General features: G+C 41.8%; 1 protein-coding gene across 2 annotated transcripts; it reads right to left on the bottom strand.

Moving 5' to 3' along the window:
* Positions 1-541: 541 nt before the first annotated feature.
* On the bottom strand, positions 542-17272 carry LOC147301019 (guanine nucleotide-binding protein subunit alpha-14-like). 2 transcript variants are annotated; one of them, XM_086281558.1, is made up of 8 exons: positions 16994-17272; positions 16523-16695; positions 12621-12805; positions 12113-12267; positions 9057-9185; positions 7409-7538; positions 5978-6131; positions 542-4034 (listed from the first exon to the last, which is right to left on the bottom strand). In XM_086281558.1, the coding sequence occupies exons 2-8, from the start codon at positions 16671-16673 to the stop codon at positions 3829-3831; spliced, it is 1110 nt and encodes a 369-aa protein (XP_086137684.1). In that variant the 5' UTR covers positions 16674-16695; positions 16994-17272; the 3' UTR covers positions 542-3828. The 2 variants fall into 2 exon arrangements, with proteins under 2 accessions (XP_086137684.1, XP_086137685.1); XM_086281559.1 differs by having other exon boundaries at positions 16523-16684.
* Positions 17273-17715: the final 443 nt, after the last annotated feature.

Here is a 17715-nt window from a genome sequence, read left to right as displayed (position 1 = left end):
GCATTCGGGTCCTTACTCATGTCCATGAGTCCACTCTGGTCAAAGAGTGTCATGATCCTGAGTCTTTGAACCCATATTTTGAGTTTTGTGTTCTTTATCCTATGTTTTATGTTATTATGTTTTGGATTTTGTGTGGGGTTACAGTTTCTGGATAGGTTATGTCGGTCCATGAGCTGGTTTCCCCTGTGTCTAGTTGTTAAGTCCCCATTAGTGTTCGTCAGTTTCATGTTTTATTTTTTCCCTGTTTTATTTCACCAGTCATTCGTTTTGTGTGCTTTTGATCACTTTTGTGTCTCATTAGTATTATGTTCAGCTGTCTCATTTTCCCCCAGCTGTGTCTGCTTTCCCTAATGTGTGTATTTAAACCCTGTTTCCTAGGGTTGATACTTTGTTTCTATTGCGCTAGTATCAATCTGAAACCAATATCATCATTGGTATCCATTCTATCGATATTTAGATCCACCGATCTCTAATACTGGGTGCAAAACCTGCCTGCTGCACAGTGAATAGTGACCCAAAGAAAGAAGGAAGAACAGGAATGTGTGTTTAGAGGTTTTTTAATATTAACTATAAAAAAAAGTCCACTTCCTCCACCAGATTCTACATAAAATAATTCACTGTCACCAAATTAGAGGTTTCACAATTCTGAAAAATAGTTACCTACCACACACAGTAGCTCAAACACACAGTTTACATCCTGTTGGTCAACAATGTTTAAAAAAAATACAGCAGTAACACGGAAGTTATCATGTACAGTAGAATTACTTTTCTTTGAGGGCATCATCAAAGATGTAAAAATATAGCTGCCACATCTGAAAAATGTAGCAGAGTCAAGATCAAAACACTTTATATACAGTCAACAAAAAAGCAGCTGGAACCACCACTGTGAGCTGATATTAGCTTCAAAGTCATTAAAGTCACGGGCATTTTCCACTCGTCATAAAATGAGGCACACAGAGCAGAACTCAAACACACGATTAATATCATAAAAGGTTGGTTTAATATTCTTTTCCACACGGCTTTGTTTGGTGTCAGTAATTCTCACAGACTGTAGATAAAAGAAGGACGTAGTGAAGTCATCCATTGGTTTCTGGACTTCAAATGGATCCTATATTGGTCGGGTTTATTACCATTTACTCGCTTTTAGAGCCTCAAGTGGCTGTTAGAGAAACTGCAGTTTAAAGCACTTGCATGTTGGATAAACTTCTTCGGACGGCTGTTTGGATTACAACGATGTTGTGGAAACACAATAATCGTGTTTCCACAACATGCTATCACAATAACCATTACATATTATAAGAATTAAGTATCTCCAAAGACAAGAATTACCAGCTTGGATAATACTTTATTTTTTAATTATGCAAATTATATAAATTGTATAAATTGACTGTTAATGTAGTGAAATTACTGAATATTTTTTTAGTTTCTCCCAAATCCAAATTTTTCAAAATATACAAGGCAAAAATATAAAAACAGAGAGTTGTTTTGCTAATACATAAAAGCCAACAAAGGACTTAATGTGGTTCCAGCTGACTTGCACTGACACACAGTTTTGTCAAAATGAGGCATCACCTGCTGAGTTTATTCATTTATTTATTTTTACCTTTTACCATCTTTAACTTTATAAAATAAGTTCACAAAACAATCAACTCTCTGAGTGGTGATGATTTTAACACAGAGCATGAATTGTGTTTGGAGTTGACAGAAATATTGAGCAGAGTTGGAAGAAACTGGTGTTTGACAACTTCAAGTACAGAAACCTGCTTTTCTCTAGCTTACCGTATGCGAACTGGACATTTAAAAGTCAAGCTAAGAGAGCTATCTCCTGCTGTGTTTTTGAAAAAAAACCGAACGATACACATTAACATGGGACGTGACATTTATTTTTCAGGTCTTTGTCTTTACTCTGGAGCGCTCCTCCTCTCAGTGAGCCCACTCTGTTTTGCTGGCTAGCTTCCAGTAGCTGGCAGCTCTGGAGGCTAAAACAACAATAGCATTTCGCATCCTGTTCTTTGCGCAATATGTTAACTCCTTAAATACATTCATCTGCCAAAAGCCCAGTGAACAAAAACCACAGAAATGATGGATGTCTGTGGCCTTGTCTGAACAATTCGACAGCAAGTAGAGGTAATTTGTTGCCAGTGGCACGACGAAGCTTGTGAGGGAGCATTTTTGAATCACAAAGTCCAAGATGTCCTCTTTAAGTACCTAAACCAGCTTTAGCAGATTCTTTTGGACGCTCTGGGCATAATATTAAGCAAACAGTTGGCTATTTTTGCATCATAAGAGCACAATAGGAGCCGGTCAGGATTTAGAGTCTCTGACAGATGGATTCCCAACGCGAAACTGCTTTACAGAAAACACTTTAATTAGTGTTTGACTAAAAAACTGCAAGTTTGTTAGTTAAAAGAGAAGATGAGAAGTTAAAAAAAACTGAAAAAAGTGAATCTAAACAAACCTCAATACTTTTAAACTTTCCTTCATCTGGTTTTTGGAGTTTATACAGTTTATACAATTTTTACTTCAGTCCAGATTCACTCCAACATATAGTCTGTAGTTTCTTTCCACATTTATATCATTTAATGATTTAAATGATGGGGCGATCGTGGCTCAAGAGTTGGGCGTTCGTCTTGTAATCGGAAGGTTGCTGGTTCGAGCCCCGGCTCCGACAGTCTCGGTCGTTGTGTCCTTGGGCGAGACACTTCACCCGTTGCCTACTGGTGGTGGTCAGAGGGCCCGGTGGCGCCAGTGTCCGGCAGCCTCGCCTCTGTCAGTGCGCCCCAGGGTGGCTGTGGCTACATGTAGCTTGCCATCACCAGTGTGTGAATGGGTGGATGATTGTGTATAGTGTAAAGCGCTTTGGGGTCCTTAGGACCAAGTAAAGCGCTATACAAATACAGACCATTTACCATTTAAGAGCAACTTACGGCCACTAAAGTCAAAAGTACGTCTATATTGCTGTCACGGCTGACTCAACAGGTGGCAGTTGCAGATTTGATGGCAACTGTGCTGAACAGATGTGTTGAATACAGATAACATGAAAGAAATACTGGCAGTGAAAGATAACTGTAATCAATAGGGATTTTGGCACGCCGGCGGATGTTTTTCAGAAACAATGAAGGACAGCGCTGTGACAACAATCGCCCACATTCAGGGCATCTAATAAAAAAAAGAGTGCAGTAGTTCGTAACTCATATTGCCCATACAGCTCATAACAGTAACGCTTTGTGTTTACAGTTTGCGTTGGAGTGTGCATTGGCTTCTACGGTGCCTGAATGGGACTGGAAGATACACATAAAGCCCTTAAAATGTGTGACAGTGGTGTTGCATTCGTGTGTGGCCCCATCTCCACTTGTAAAAGTCATTACTCTGTTAATGGCGGCACAGCACTTCATAGCATCTCTGCTCCCGCTTCAATTATGGCTCAATTCAGTCGCGGCATGACCCGAACGCCTCTTCATCTTAGAAAAAGAAACATCAAATTGGGCAAAAAAGCTGCAAGCTGAGAGAAAGGAGAGAGTTTACTGGCTCCTCGTCATGTGTTTCAAATACTTCCTGAACAGAAGAAGGGGATGAGAGTAAAGTTGTGATAGTCGTGGTGATGAAAGGAAAGTGCTTTCAATCTCCACTTGCGCCTTAATTAAAATGAAGAATGAGAGGAGGACGAGGGGCACAAAAATATTAAGCCTGATGTTCTGACTTCTGCAATTTAGAAGGAATTTTATGTGGAAAAGAGAAATCCCATTTTGGCTTTCACTCATACAAGTAAAATGTCCACAAAGAGACACGAACCATCTTTCCTCCTGGCTTTCATTGCCTGGTAAAAGTTCAGATGATCCCATAGTCCCTTAGAGACTTGAGCAGCACGGTGTCCTTCACGTCGCTGAAGACCCTGCGGATGTTGTTGGTGTCCGTGGCACAGGTGAAGTGGGGGTACAGAGTCTTCCACGTCTCCCGGTTGTTGTGGGTGACGGCCTGCTGCTCGTACATCTTGCGGATAAACTTCATAGCGTCTTCGGGGTCATGTTTCCTGCCTGTTGAAAAGTGGAGGTGAAAGATGGAAGTGGACAACAAAGAGATGAATTTGGGTGGAATAAACCGACTGATGGAGAAGAACAAAGACATCAGAGAATTTTAGATTTACTTGTCACTAAGCATGAGATGGAAATTAGATTAATCAACATGGCAAAACATTTTCAATTTCGAATTTAGAGGTGGCTAAAGTTGCATAGAAGGATATCAGCAGAGCGATCACAATGGCATGCAGAGCTTGACTCCAAGGTCTGCCTGAACTAACACTATGTTCGACTTTATTCTATCAGCAGATGAAAAAACCTCCCTGCAAATAATATATTTGAAAAACCGTAAACGGCGATCATTTAGAATACTTTCTTGATGATAATAATACCATTTCTAAACATTTCACTGCAAGTTCAAATCAGCTTTAAAAACAGTAGAAGACTGCAGGGATTATTAACAGGTATAGCCTTCAGAAGTAGTCACTGTAGCAGTAATAAGGACCACACAGTGCCTGCACTGGAACACAGCCACATTAGCGGCAAATAGCAGCCAGTGCTAGGAGCTGTTCACAGTTGTCATTAAGGTTAAATTGACATCAAAGAGCTTGACCCTGTGTGAGTCATTATTTTACCTCGCTAATGCTAGTGGTAAAACAAAGTGTGTGCACCGCACATACACATGTGCAAATTTTCACTTTCAGTCACTCATTTCAATCTTCCACACACACACACACTTGTACACCTGGGGGTATTCAGGTGGGGGTGCAGGAAGGCCAGTATCTGTCTGTGGTTGCCGTTGGTTACAGAGAGAGAGCGGAGGTGTGTGGGGGTGAGGGGGGCACCCTACTGCCTCTAACAGCAGCAGAGTTAAAGGCTGCAACCTCGTCATTAAGCACAGAGTACCTGAAGTGACTCATCTACAAGAAAGACATAAAGAAGGAAGGAAGGAAGGAAGAAGAGACGGAAGAAGTAGGAAGAATGGACGGAAAGATAGAAGGAAAGAAGCAAGGATGAGGGCAAAGATGGTGAGCAATAAGGAAGGGGGGCATGAAGAGGGTAAAGATGGGAGAAAAAAAAGGAAGAGGCCAAGGAAGAAAGAAAGGAAGACAGGAAGAGGGTAAAGATATCCGAAAGGGGGAGGAAGAGGAGAAAGATGGTGAGAAAGGAGGGAGAAAGGAAGAAAGAACAGAAGGAACAGAATAAAGAAAGCAACAAGGAAATGCGAAAGACTGCAAAGATGCTAAGAAGGAAGGAACGAATGAAGTAAGTAAAGAAAGAAGATGATAAGAAAGTAGAAAGGGAAGGAGCAGTGAAAGAAAAGAAAAAAGCAAGAAGATGTCTGGTGGCCGTGGTGAGGGCGACAGAGGGAGAGACTTTCAAGCTTGGAATTAGAAAATGAAATCACTTTGCACACACGTTTTTGGAAATGACACATTTTGTGCCAGGTGTAGAAGGGCGTGATGAAATTGTTGCATGCTCAAAGCAAATTGGCTGAAGCAAAATAACATCACAGCCCTCGTGTCTCGGACATGATTGTGTCCACGCTGCGATGGGAATAAACGCTTGCAAACAATGAGCTGCAATTGTAATTGTTGATGGCAGTGAAATCTGGCTGCTGACTTGGCTCAGTCTGCATTCGATGCTGCTGTGATTTCTTATTTGAATGTCTGAAACCTCCACGTTGAGGCTGAGTGTCGGACTGATTCACAAATATCAAACCCTTGGTGCTCTCAGTGCTCCCCGCCATTATTAAATCCACCGCAACTTCAGCACAGGCACTCGCAGACATCTTACAGTCTGACCAAATCTTCACAAAAAGCCTTCAAATCACCTAAAATACTTGGAATATGGTTTTTTCTTTCTTTTTTTACAAATTGTTTGATCAGTTGTCCGATAGTTGCTAGCAAAACTACAACACACCCTCACCCTAAATGCAAACAAACAGAAGACCAGCTGACCTGTGAAACCGGGGAAGTATTTCTGCAGGTCTGATGTTTTCATTTTATCAGTCAGGATGTCAGTCTTGTTGAGGAAGAGGATGATGGAGGTGTTGAGGAACCACTGGGAGTGAATGGTGGTGTAGAACAGAGCCAGACTCTCTTGCATGCGGTTCTGGGGAGGACACAGAGCATTATCACAGAGGCAGGGAGAAAACAGTCCTTCAAAGAGAGGAAATAGGTTGTTTATGGGCAGCATATGGACCACAGTGGAGGTTAATAAATGCGATGGCAGACCAGAAAGTGTCTGGGAGAGATAAACGGATCAGTGACAGGATGGGAGGGAAGAAGAAGGCGATAGGGGGCTGCAGAGGCTGAGAGGAGATAAGAGAGAGGCTTTGTTGTACAAGAGCGAGACCTGCTGGTGAAACGATGGAATGACTGTAGTGAGAGACACATTTATGACTCTGGTACATATATATATACTTTGTTCTTTATTAACAAATTACAAAACCTCCAAACATAAGCTAAACAACCCAGTGTATGCTGTGTGTAAATGTACATGTGCTGTGTATTTTGCACAATCTATGTCCAGAGTGAACGGCCATCTTTAAACTGAGGTGGTGTCTGCCACCTACAGTGCAGGCTTGAGATCCCTTCAACCTCCGATCAGACCTTGCCTCAGGGGACCACAATAGGTCACATGATGGGTTGGGGCAAGGTCTCTCTGTGCTTTCACCCTTAAGCCGTTTTTTTGTTTTTTTTGGCTGAGCAGAAGTCTGCCTGCAGTGAGCTCTGATGTCAGATGGAGGCAGTGTACAAAGCATGTGGTACAACCGGTCTGTGGGCCACTGTTGCTTGTGTTTTTGTTGGGTCACCAGCCAGCCGAGGAGAAGAGCGACGTTACAACATATAAGGAGCTAAAGTGAAAACAGAGTGTTGCAAACTCCCAAGTTCTGACTCAGGTAACCGAAACACGGCATTGCGACACCATCCGTCAGCCACCTACAACGCAGCCTCGATAACCCTTTCCAGGACCTTCAACCCCCGATCACACCTCGACTCAGGTGACCTCGATAGGTCACATGGTGCGCTGGAGCAAAGTCTACGAGTGTTTTCAACCTTCAACATTCTCATTGAAGGTAATAACCCACGCCTTTTTTTTTCATGTGATGCTACAGATGATCAATCGTGGGTCAACAACCCTCAGAAGACAACCCCTCATAAGGCTAAATACTTGGAACTCCTCTCTTAAATACCTGGGATGAGAGGTGAAGCATCTTTGCAAACCTAAAGAAGTCCTGTTACCTGGATGGCTGAGCACCTACATATAAATATTCCAAGCACCTTAGAATAGCTGGTAAACTATCCGGTAGATAAATCTGCACAGATCCTATGATTGTGTTCATTTTCTGCAGCTGTACACTGAATGAGAGTCACAGGAGTTCTTACAGTCGTGTCTTTCTCCTCCAGGACTTGGTCATACTCGCTGAGCGACGCAAGGAAGATGAGGGAGGTGACGTTTTCAAAGCAGTGGATCCACTTCCGCCGCTCCGACTTCTGACCGCCAACGTCCACAATCCTATCAAGGATCAGAGGAAGGAAACGTGTAAAAGAACAAACAAACGACAAATTGCCAAATGACCGTGAGCTGCTGAAGCGGCAAACGCGAGATCGAGCAGGGATGTGCTTACTTCTCCTGCCCAACAAAGTAACACTGTAATGCCAACAATGATAGTGATCGAGACAGTGAGGCATCTGGCACACCTAGGAAAAATGCAAAAACTATGACAGAACCCTGCACGAGCAAATCACACAAGAGGCATTCATTAACGTGCAGGTTTTCCTGTGTCCCTGCGTACTTGATGTGAGCTAATTCCTTTGTTAATATTAAATCAATTAAGTACTAAAATTAGCAAATGAAGCAAATGAATATAACAAGTATCCACATTGGAACAGGTCCCTGCGAGAGGTGAAGTATGGCATCCAATTTATTCAACAAAGATGTTCACTGCATAAAATAGTATTCATTATTACAGCATGTCTTAATGGATACTAATTTATTTAATCAGGCCTTTTTATAACTAGCCATTTTGTGTCCACCTTTTGAAAAACTACGTCACACCTAGCAACGGGGTCAGCCACACCTCGTCACTGAGCTCAAGGTTCCCTTCCATTGCTCCGAGCATTTCCCAAACCACTTACAGCTGTACCCAAGATGCACTACAAATTAAGAAAACCTTCGTGAACGCCAATGTGCTTATGTACAAATGCACGAAAAACAAGCCCTTCCCACCATTTCAGTGCTTACACGGTGCCCTCACATCAGTAATGTGCTAATAAGCTGCGATGTGAAGTGGAGATGTCCTTCTTAGAACATGACGCACTTTATTAAAGGACAAAAATGCCTCTTTGCCTTTCATTCACTTTTTTATTTTGCCATTAATTTATCCAGATGTATTTTCTCTTTAGTTTAAAGTGCATCATTATTTTCATTTCCAGCTCCATATTTGTATTCTTAGAGTCTAGCAGAAGAGCTCTGCATGATTCACAGTTTTAAATAAAGCTTATTTTGGTCACCTGCTTGTTGGGATTGCTGTGCTGAAAGCCAAGGATGCCCTCCCTCTGTGACATCATAAAGATTCAAGAGTAAAAATAACTGCCTGACACAAAGTGTGTGATCTTTTGGCTCATAGGGATTACTTGTACACGCACAGTGAAACTTTGGCCATGTTTAATATCAGCACTCCCCCTCTGTAACAGTATACATGTGAAAGAAAGTGAAGAAAGGCTTTTACTAGGTCAACTTTAAATGCTTTTAAGAGTTATTATTTTAAGATAATATGTTGGAACACAATGTCCTTTAGAAATAAGCTTTGGATCTGTTGTCAAAGCTTAGTCTGACTGCCTACACATTTTCAAAATAAAACCCACATGAAGTCTGCACAGAGGCAATCAGAAATGCGATCCTATTGCGTCCAAGCAGGCGTGAGCAGACAAAGCCTCTGCAAGAGTCAATAGTATTTTTTTCACAGTGCAGTGAATAGTGAAGGTATTGGATTTGCCCCTGTGAGAGGTTAGAAATCCGAGGATTGGTCACCTTAGTGTGATGGTATTGACGGTAAAGGAGTAGTCGTGGATGCCCGTGGTGGGGAATCGAACTCTCAGCACGTCCTGTTCCGTGGGGATGTAGTCCTGGGAGGTGATGCGGTCCAGATTATTCATGTAGCTGAAAGAGAGACGCGATGGGGCCGAAGAGAGAAAAAATATTACAACGGCAAAAAAAAAAAATCTGTTTCTCACACTAGAGGATATTTCTACTGAAACATATTGCCTCTGTTTACTTTGCATCCGGCAATGACAGGTGAACCGGTGATGACAGAAAAGAAAAAAACTGATTAAAAATGCAAGAAGGGAATGGAGCAAGTCCACATCAACCTGTGTACAGACCACAGCTTTATGGCTCATGTTGATACAAGCTGTCATTAGCTAATGTTGACTGCCTGTCCCTTATCAAGCACGCACCGCGATGACTGAACTGCCGGGTAAACACAGACCAGAACAGCAGTATAAAAGAGAGAAAACATGCAGGCTGAGCCCACACTTTGTTCTGTGACACTTGAGATACTTTTAGCGTAAGGCTCACACCTACTGTGTCTTTCCCCATTGATAATAAAAAGCCTGTCTGAGGTTAGCTCTACACTGTGGCTTAAAATGGTTTTTGTGATGTAGCTATAAAACCTGAAGACTCCTCCGTGAGCGCGACGTACAATTTCAGTGAGTAAAGCAGAGGTGGAAAATGGAAAAAATGACACAGTTAGGGCATAAATCTGAAGGGATCCTAGAACTTATCAAACTGGAAAAAGTTGGTCGATAAAATATCCAAAAATGCTCGAGACATTGTCCGTGAAGGTTCTCAGTCATCCAGGTCATCATAGTCTAAGGAGCTTGGAAAGAAAAGCGTCTGGACTCCTTTAAGTTGCTTGAAGACGTTTAACCTCTCATCCGAGAACTGAAATAGCTTCTCGGATGAGAGGTGAAACGTCTTCAAGCAACTTAAAGAAGTCCAGACGCTTTTCTTTTCTTTCCAAGCTCCTTAGACTGCTCAACTCATTGTTTTAGCCAACATAAAAACCTTCAAATAACATCTTTGGTATTTAAATGAATACCAAAGATGTTATTATATCGTGACAACGTTAAAAAAACAGCAAAAATGGAAACCCCAAACAGCGTAGAAGGAGCACTTTAATCTCTTCCTGTCTAAATGTAGCACATTCACTGAAGAGGACAGCTGTTATTAGTATGACTACAACGGATGACGGGTTTGTTGTGCTCATCTTTTGTTGCATCATTTGTGTAACAGCTTTAACAGAATCAGCATCACCGACTCTGTTTTGTGGGTGTGATGTTACACCTTTATGTATTACTTATTTATTAAGACTTTTTCAGACTGATAATAAGCAACGGCACACTGACTGAATGCCATGCCGTGTCTCTTGTTGAAAGAAATGAAGGTTGTTCATTTTGAACTGAAGGTTTTGTAGCCATTTCTGTTTTAAGTTGGATTTTTTTCCCCAAACAACAGCCTAAAATAAGGAGTTCGAATTATTTACTTTGTGATTTGAGTGTTTTTCTTGGCTCTGGGATGTTAAAAAATTAGCAGCTCGATCAATAATGATGATAACAAAATCTGAATAGTTACAAAATTACCAGGCTACCTACACATTACACCAACAGGACCTGCTCAGCCATTGAAACCATGCTATGAAGCTCCAGGCACACAGTTTTTGTCCATTACATGGTTTGAGACTTTATGGCTGAGTTGCTCTGGTTCCTAAATGCTTCCACGCTGCCACTTACAGTGGATCGTGGAATATGCACAAGGGAAAAAACTTCACAGACTGACTTGTTGCAGTGGTGGCATCCTATCCGGTCGTTCAGTCTGACGTCACTAGCCGTGTCTGGGCCTAAACTCCGCTGCAGGTCCATATATCAAACGATCACTGTGGCATTACTGAGAGTTGAAAAACTGTCTAAAGTCTTTCATCTTTAATAAAATTATCAGCGTTCTGCTCTACCAGGTGTAACAATTGTGTTTAACATCCAGGCATCCATGAAAACGGAATTTATGACATTTAACGGAGTTAGAAGTTAGCAGGGAGTTAGCTCGCTAGCTTCAATCTAAATACAATATAGCATGTCCTGACTGCGGGGTTTTGGAAACAAATTTAAACGTACAGCTCTGTTATCACTTCCAACATAAATGAAGACAGAAAACTAAACAGCAGCGACGTTTGTAGGGTTACTGAAGTTGGGCTAGCTGGTTTAAAATGATGTGCTACGTGACCGCTAGCGACACAGCTATGTTAGCATAATATAAACAAGCTAACTTTTTTTCCACTCGATAAAAGTTAACGTGAGTGTTCTCGGTGGTCAGGAACAAATGTAATCGCATGGCAGGATGCTGTAAAAGGACCAAACTTCAGCCAGGAGAACAACTGAGATAATCCATCCACAATACGAGGTTAGTCATTCATATACTGCTGCATGGGCTGGGCTGTAGTTACATCCTAAGGTTTTAAAAACTGAGCTTAAATAAACGATTAGTGGTAATAAAAGCCGAGGGAGGTCAACAGTGATCACTGACTGTTTTAGGAGCTTTTTGAGATCAAATAGAAGAAAATACAAAACATTAAACATGTTAACAACACAAAAGCCATATTAAACGCAGACTACTTTAGGCCCGGAAGTAGGATTGGTCACGTCATCACTTAACGACCGGATTAAAACACCACGCTTGGATTCGGTAAGCTCTTAAGAACGACCAGTTCCTTCACAAATGTTTATAAAGGCTGACTTCAAGCCTACTGTAGGTGCCTGATTTTATGCCCTTGTGGCAATGAGGCTAAAAGCACCTGAATTCAAAGATTAAGAGGAGGTGGCGGCCACTACGTTTTGTCTATATATGGTTATCCCCTTTTCCCCACAGATATCGACGTGCACTTTCTTCCAAACTTGCCGTCTATCATCATTTCCCATATCCTGATATTGTTGTTGGTGCTTTGTTGTGACAGCATTTCATCATGTGATACTGCGTCCCAGCCCTCACAGAGGGTGTGGTGCAGCTTTGACTTCTAGCAAAGCACAGCTACTCACTACTCTGTAGAGTCCAGGAGTTGGTACTCGCAGCGGCGGCTGTAACAGGCACGTATTCCCGAGTCTGCCCAGAGGCGGCGGATTGCGTCAACATGGCCCCGTTCCAGTTGGGTGACCTGTACTATGCTCACGTCCTCCAGCCTCTTGGCGTAAATCTGGAGGACAGCACAAGATTCTCAGTGTGAGGAGATTTCATGATGAATGCTTAAAAAACATTGAATACAAAGCTTTTTAACATCCTGTGTAATTAATCCTTCAACAGATGCTTTGCACCAAGGATTTGTGCATGTTTATAGTAAAACCACCAGCTATTTATAGGCTGCAGAACGCTATGCACGTATATTGGTGTCAGCGTGTTTCATGCTTCTTCTTCAATGTGGGCGTAATCCCACAAATCCTGGGAGTGCACTTCTGGTCAGACGCCTGCACACCTGCGCTGGCGCCCGTGTTTATGAATAAGCGTTGATGTGTAACTGGGTGTGTCCGTGTGTGTTTATGCTGCATCTACCTCGTTCTGTGGGTTGGAGTAGGGAATTCTGAGCGTGGCCATCGCTCCTGTCATTGCAGTCATGGCAGTTAAGATATTCTGGTAGATGCATTTGGCGAAAGCCTTCCTCTCCTCCTCTGAGTAGCCTCGTCCGTGAATGATCCTCATCTGTCGGATGAAGGTGGTTTTTCCACTCTCCCCAGTCCCTGAGGCAGCAAACAGAACAGCTAATAATTTACATTTAAAGCAGAAATCCTTCATTCAGGTTTCCTCAGAGCAAAGATGAGATCGAGTTAACTGAAAATAACGGTGCTTTAAAAATGGCCAGATATGCACTGCATTCCCATGGAAAAAAATGGAGACGCTGTAATTGTGAGAGAAGGTTAAAGCACTTATCTGTGAGCAGTATATTTAAGAGGATGGGACGATGGTGCTACCTGAGTTAATGTAATTCATACATTCATACATGAACACAACTCCCGTTCATTTCCAAGAATACTTCAGCACCTTTCAGACAAAAAAGGCTGCAGAGCTCTTCTCCCTCAGACTGATATAAAACCACATAATAACTCCTCGTTCTGTGACAGGTGAACACACCTGTCAGGCATAAGATTCTACAAATACTTCTGTATTGCACCTCCACGCAAATGTTGTTCTTAGATTTAGAGTGTACATGTTATTTATTAATGGAACGTGCACTACTCTTACACAACGTCAGTCTCACTTTTACAGTTTACAGTTACAAAGTTTTTTCTTTGTTTTTTATCACTGTTGCATGTGTATATTTTTGCAGGCTCTCATAGTGTTTTTGCAATATCTGTGCTTACTAAACATTTAACACAACATCTTTAAAAGGTATGCTGGTGTTTGCATCATATTCTACTATCCTTAAGCCCTTCCCACACACACACAGGTATTTTGGAAAACAGTTTTTTATATCGGTTTTTGGCCTTTTGTCCACAACCATGTTTTAGGTCACTGAAAAGAAGTCTTGATGCATATGCTCAATCATCCAGGTAAAGAAATCTCAAGAAGCTACGTCCACATGAACAGAATCAACTTTTTAGGGTCACTGAAAAGCGTGGATGTTTCATGTGGATGGGATGGTCTCTTAAAACAAAAGCAGAAGCTCCTAGTTTAAAAAAATATTCTCATAGATGTGGGTGTAGATGTGGTCAGAAAAGCAGCTTTAAAACAACACGTAATCATTCTCTTTTGCATCCAAGGCTATGGTAAGTTCCTCCTGTAGCCTCAGGGAGATCAAAGTGTTAACCTTAAGCTTTTTTGTGAATATAAACTATAAAGTAGCGTGATGAGGAGACTTTATTCCACAGGAAGCTGAAAAACGAGCACTCAATTCAAAACACAAAAGGCCTGATATACAGCTTGCAGGTACCTTCTCTGCAGACTAGAATCAAAGATACTCTGTTAAAGATACACCGAACGAGAGGGGGAAAAGTTGATTTATGTTCTGTTACACCTCGGTTTATTGTTAACATTTTATGCCCCTCTTGTTTTATTGTTTTGTATCCACATCATTCTGTGTGGTGACTGTATTTCATAACGAGCGCCCTGGATTTACGCTGCTTCTCACACGGTTACAGTCCCAGGGTTTTAAGTCGTGTTTATTATTTTAGGGTTCTGTTTGCTTTCGCTGATGTTTTAGTGCTCTGTGTGTTTTGTATTACTGTTGGTTGAGTTCTTCATTCCTATTTTTCATTTCTTTATTATTTCAGTCTCAGTTCTTATTTTATTCTAGTGCTGAATGCGTTGATTTTTAATAGTTTTATTTCTGTTCCTCCCCTCATATCTTGTTGTTCTCACCTGTGCTAAGCGCGCTAACCTGTGCCTTGTTTCCCACCTGTTTCCTGTGTAATCAACCCTCTGTGTATAAATAGTTCTGTCTTTTCCTCTGTCTAATTTTCAGGTATCTGTTATGGTTCCTGTGTTGCCTCTGTGATTGCATTTATACTTTTTTATGGCCTAAATCTTTTAAGTCTGCATCCTGCACTCAGACAAGGAGTGCAGAGGACTGAACAGACTTCAGTAAACGCTCCTGAAATCCTAACTTAACCACTCAGACGAAAGAGTGAGTGGTCTTTGGATGTATTTGTTTTATTCAGTTGTCAGCTAGAGGAAACGAAACTCTTGAAACTTTTTATTCTGGGAATCAAGACGACTTTTGAAGGAAAATCATAAAGCAGCGTTTGTGTGAGACGTGCTGAAGATGTTTTCCTGACAGTCCAGTTTTTGCAAAACAGAAATTTTTGTACAAGACGTAAGAAAAACTGGCCCCCGTGTATCACGTCTCATTATCGTCTTAGTCTGCTGAAAACATCCCAAAAAACGACACGCTCATTTACTGTGTGTTATTTACTGGGTATCTGCTGCTCTTTCACAGTGCCACAAAGCAGCAGCATAGCTATCATAAAAGATACTGTGGTTCACGCATAGCTGCAGAGACAGATAGTTGATTAACTAATACAGTATTAGACATTTTTAGAAAAATTGGATTTGGTTTTGTGTTATTCTTTTGGTTCTGATGCAAAAAAGACGCAGACCTACAGCCAGTTAACCAAACACAGGTCTCTGAACTCCACGAGGGACCCGGGAGTACCGAGAGAGAACCCACAAAGATACAAGGAGAACATGCAAACTTGACACAGAAAGGCCCCAGCATGGAGCGACAGCGCTAACTCCTGCAACACTGCACTGCCCACTTATTCAATATATGTCAATAAAGTGGACCTATGATGTTCTACCTCATGTTTCAATCGTATATGTATATTACGAGAAATGAACGTCCAAGCATTCTCCGGCGAGGGATCTCTTGTTTATGATCTTTTGATTCATCATAAACTTGATTTTCTGTTTAACGGAGACCTGGCAGCGGCCCAGTGACTTCTTCGAATTTGTTTACACCTGTCAAGCCCGCGTATCTAGATGTGAGGGTGGCGCCGTCTGTTCCTACCCATTCAAAATATGAAATCACGATGATACAAATCAATGGACTAATTCCCACAACCTCAGCTGCTTTTTACTGCTTTGCTAACCCTAACCCTACCTAAGCCCAACGCTGACCTTTTAAATGATTTTTCTGATTAGAAAATCGTGGGCGTTTATATTAAATATGACCAAAGATTCAAATAATGAGGACATTGTATGTAAAGTAATTCCTGTGAGCTCTGTCTTCAATCTGCTCTACAGATTAGGTTAATTATGAACCATGACTAAGACTCTATTAAAGTACAAGCATGAAAGTATGGATCTGAAAAGAGGATCATGCATTGATAATTACAAGGGTGTCAACCTTTCTGGTCTTTGTGTTATAGTGGTTGCTGTTTGACACAAGCACTAAAAAGAAAAGTGTATATATTCAAATGACTTGGTTTTGTCTAACAAACAGCAGAGAAGCTGCAGAAACGAGACAAAATAAAGTCAGCACATAGAGATATTCAAATTCAAACGATTGAAAAATCAACTTGTCAGTTGAGTTTCTGTCAGCTAGACTATTTATCATGTAAATATTTCACCTATGACACCAGCCCAGGGTATCTCTGCCAGGAAGGTGAAATTATCTTAAAATCAGATAATCCGAAACTTGTCAGACTAACTGTAAGAAAACCCAAACAAAGCTGGGCTTGTATGTTTCTGGGCCGTGTGCCACAGGTGGTTTTCAGGTGGCATAACCAATCCCTACTTTCATCGTTCATTCTTCACATACTCACATGGTGACACATGCCTTACATAGCTTATACACTCATGTGCAGAGGCCACCAAACAGTCTTGATTTGTATGCAGGGTGTACCTTAGGGTATCTTGTCAAATTTTAAATGCAGTTTAATGTCTGTTTAGCCTGTTTTTTGTGGGGGGGGGTTTATTTTGTTGCATGAACCAACAGGTGTGTGTGGTGCTCTACTGACCCAGCAAAAGGATTTTAATCTCCCTCCTCTCCTTCTTCTTCTGTTGCTTCAGGATCCTCTTGATCTCTTTGTCCACAGCAATGGTGTTCTTCTCCTCCTCGGACAGACAGCACACGCAGGTGCTGTAGCACCACCGCCCGCAGCCGGCCATGGCCAAAAACACTGAAATCAAACTGTTAATGCATTATTAAGTAGCCAAGCACCCGCAATAATAAACTCACTGTTAGGCAGCTTGATGTCTGTTTGCTCTTCAGTGGTTTTTACTTGCTCACTGACACGCCAGTGGTCTTTATTTGCAAGTATGCCGACCGAAGGTTAACTTTAAAGGGTGTTTCATACTTTTATGTACGCTTCATTTAACCACCTTTATGAAACTCGCCGGTCAGTTCGGTGAGTAAACACTACAGCACCTTTGTCACTAAGAACTTTTCCTTTTCGTCTTTTACAAGAGAAACAAAATTAATCTCTCACCTCCAATCAGTCTGTCACACTCCCTGAAGACGAGCAGGTACAGGTTCAGATTTCTTTTCCCGGGCCATTTTTCCCCTCCCTCAGCTCTGCACCTGCTGACAGCGGCTAACAGCTGCCGTGGCCCACCAGCAGCTTCATTAGCTCCCACTGACTTTAAACGCCTTTTTTTCCAGCCCACACGGAACAACGTCCAGTTCGGGAAAGTCCACCGCGCCTACGCAGGAATGTGCCGCCTCCCCGAGCCGCTCCAAACACCGCGACTGGAATGCTGCCCGAACGACGCCGCCACAAGACAGCGGCAAACGACGGCAGAAGCGCCGGAAGATAGAGGTTTGGACGTACAAAATAAAAGCATGTCGTCACAAGTTGCATTCAAACGTGAAAGATTAAATTGAAACCCGAATTTTTTTTATATTTTCCTGCTTCATGCATGTGATTTCTTCTTCACTCATCTTTTTTTTCCACTCATTTTACCAGTACACTACTCTGCATTTAATAATTAGTTATTGCTAACGTCTGACTCTTTTGTCTGTCTGCCAAAGGTCTCTTCCTGTTAGAAGTAAGTTTTTCCTTCCGACTGTCGTCGAGTGCTTTCTCATAGGAGGTCATTTGATTGTTGGGGGTTCTTTACCTTATAATGTAAAGTCACCCAAGTAGACTGTTGTTGTGATTTGGCGCTATATACATAAAATTGAATTGAACTGATTCCAGTGTTATTCATT

Source organism: Aulonocara sp. 'chitande type north' Nkhata Bay, linkage group LG23 (genome assembly GCF_057382095.1).
Source record: "Aulonocara sp. 'chitande type north' Nkhata Bay isolate Kocher_YH1m ecotype deep benthic linkage group LG23, A_spYH_male_GT1.1, whole genome shotgun sequence".
Lineage (NCBI taxonomy): Eukaryota > Metazoa > Chordata > Actinopteri > Cichliformes > Cichlidae > Aulonocara > Aulonocara sp. 'chitande type north' Nkhata Bay.
The sequence above is the reverse complement of the archived record's forward strand: the minus strand, read 5'-3'. Positions and strand labels throughout refer to the sequence as shown.

What these genes read in the sequence shown, in the direction of transcription:
- LOC147301019 (XM_086281558.1), bottom strand. Translation starts at nt 16,673, where the DNA reads ATGGCCGGCTGCGGGCGGTGGTGCTACAGCACCTGCGTGTGCTGTCTG. An exon ending in GATTAAAATCCTTTTGCTGG is followed by an intron (nt 12,806 to 16,522) that starts GTCAGTAGAGCA and finishes TTGCTGCCTCAG; the next exon opens with GGACTGGGGAGAGTGGAAAA. An exon ending in GTCAATACCATCACACTAAG is followed by an intron (nt 7,539 to 9,056) that starts GTGACCAATCCT and finishes GATCCTTGATAG; the next exon opens with GATTGTGGACGTTGGCGGTC.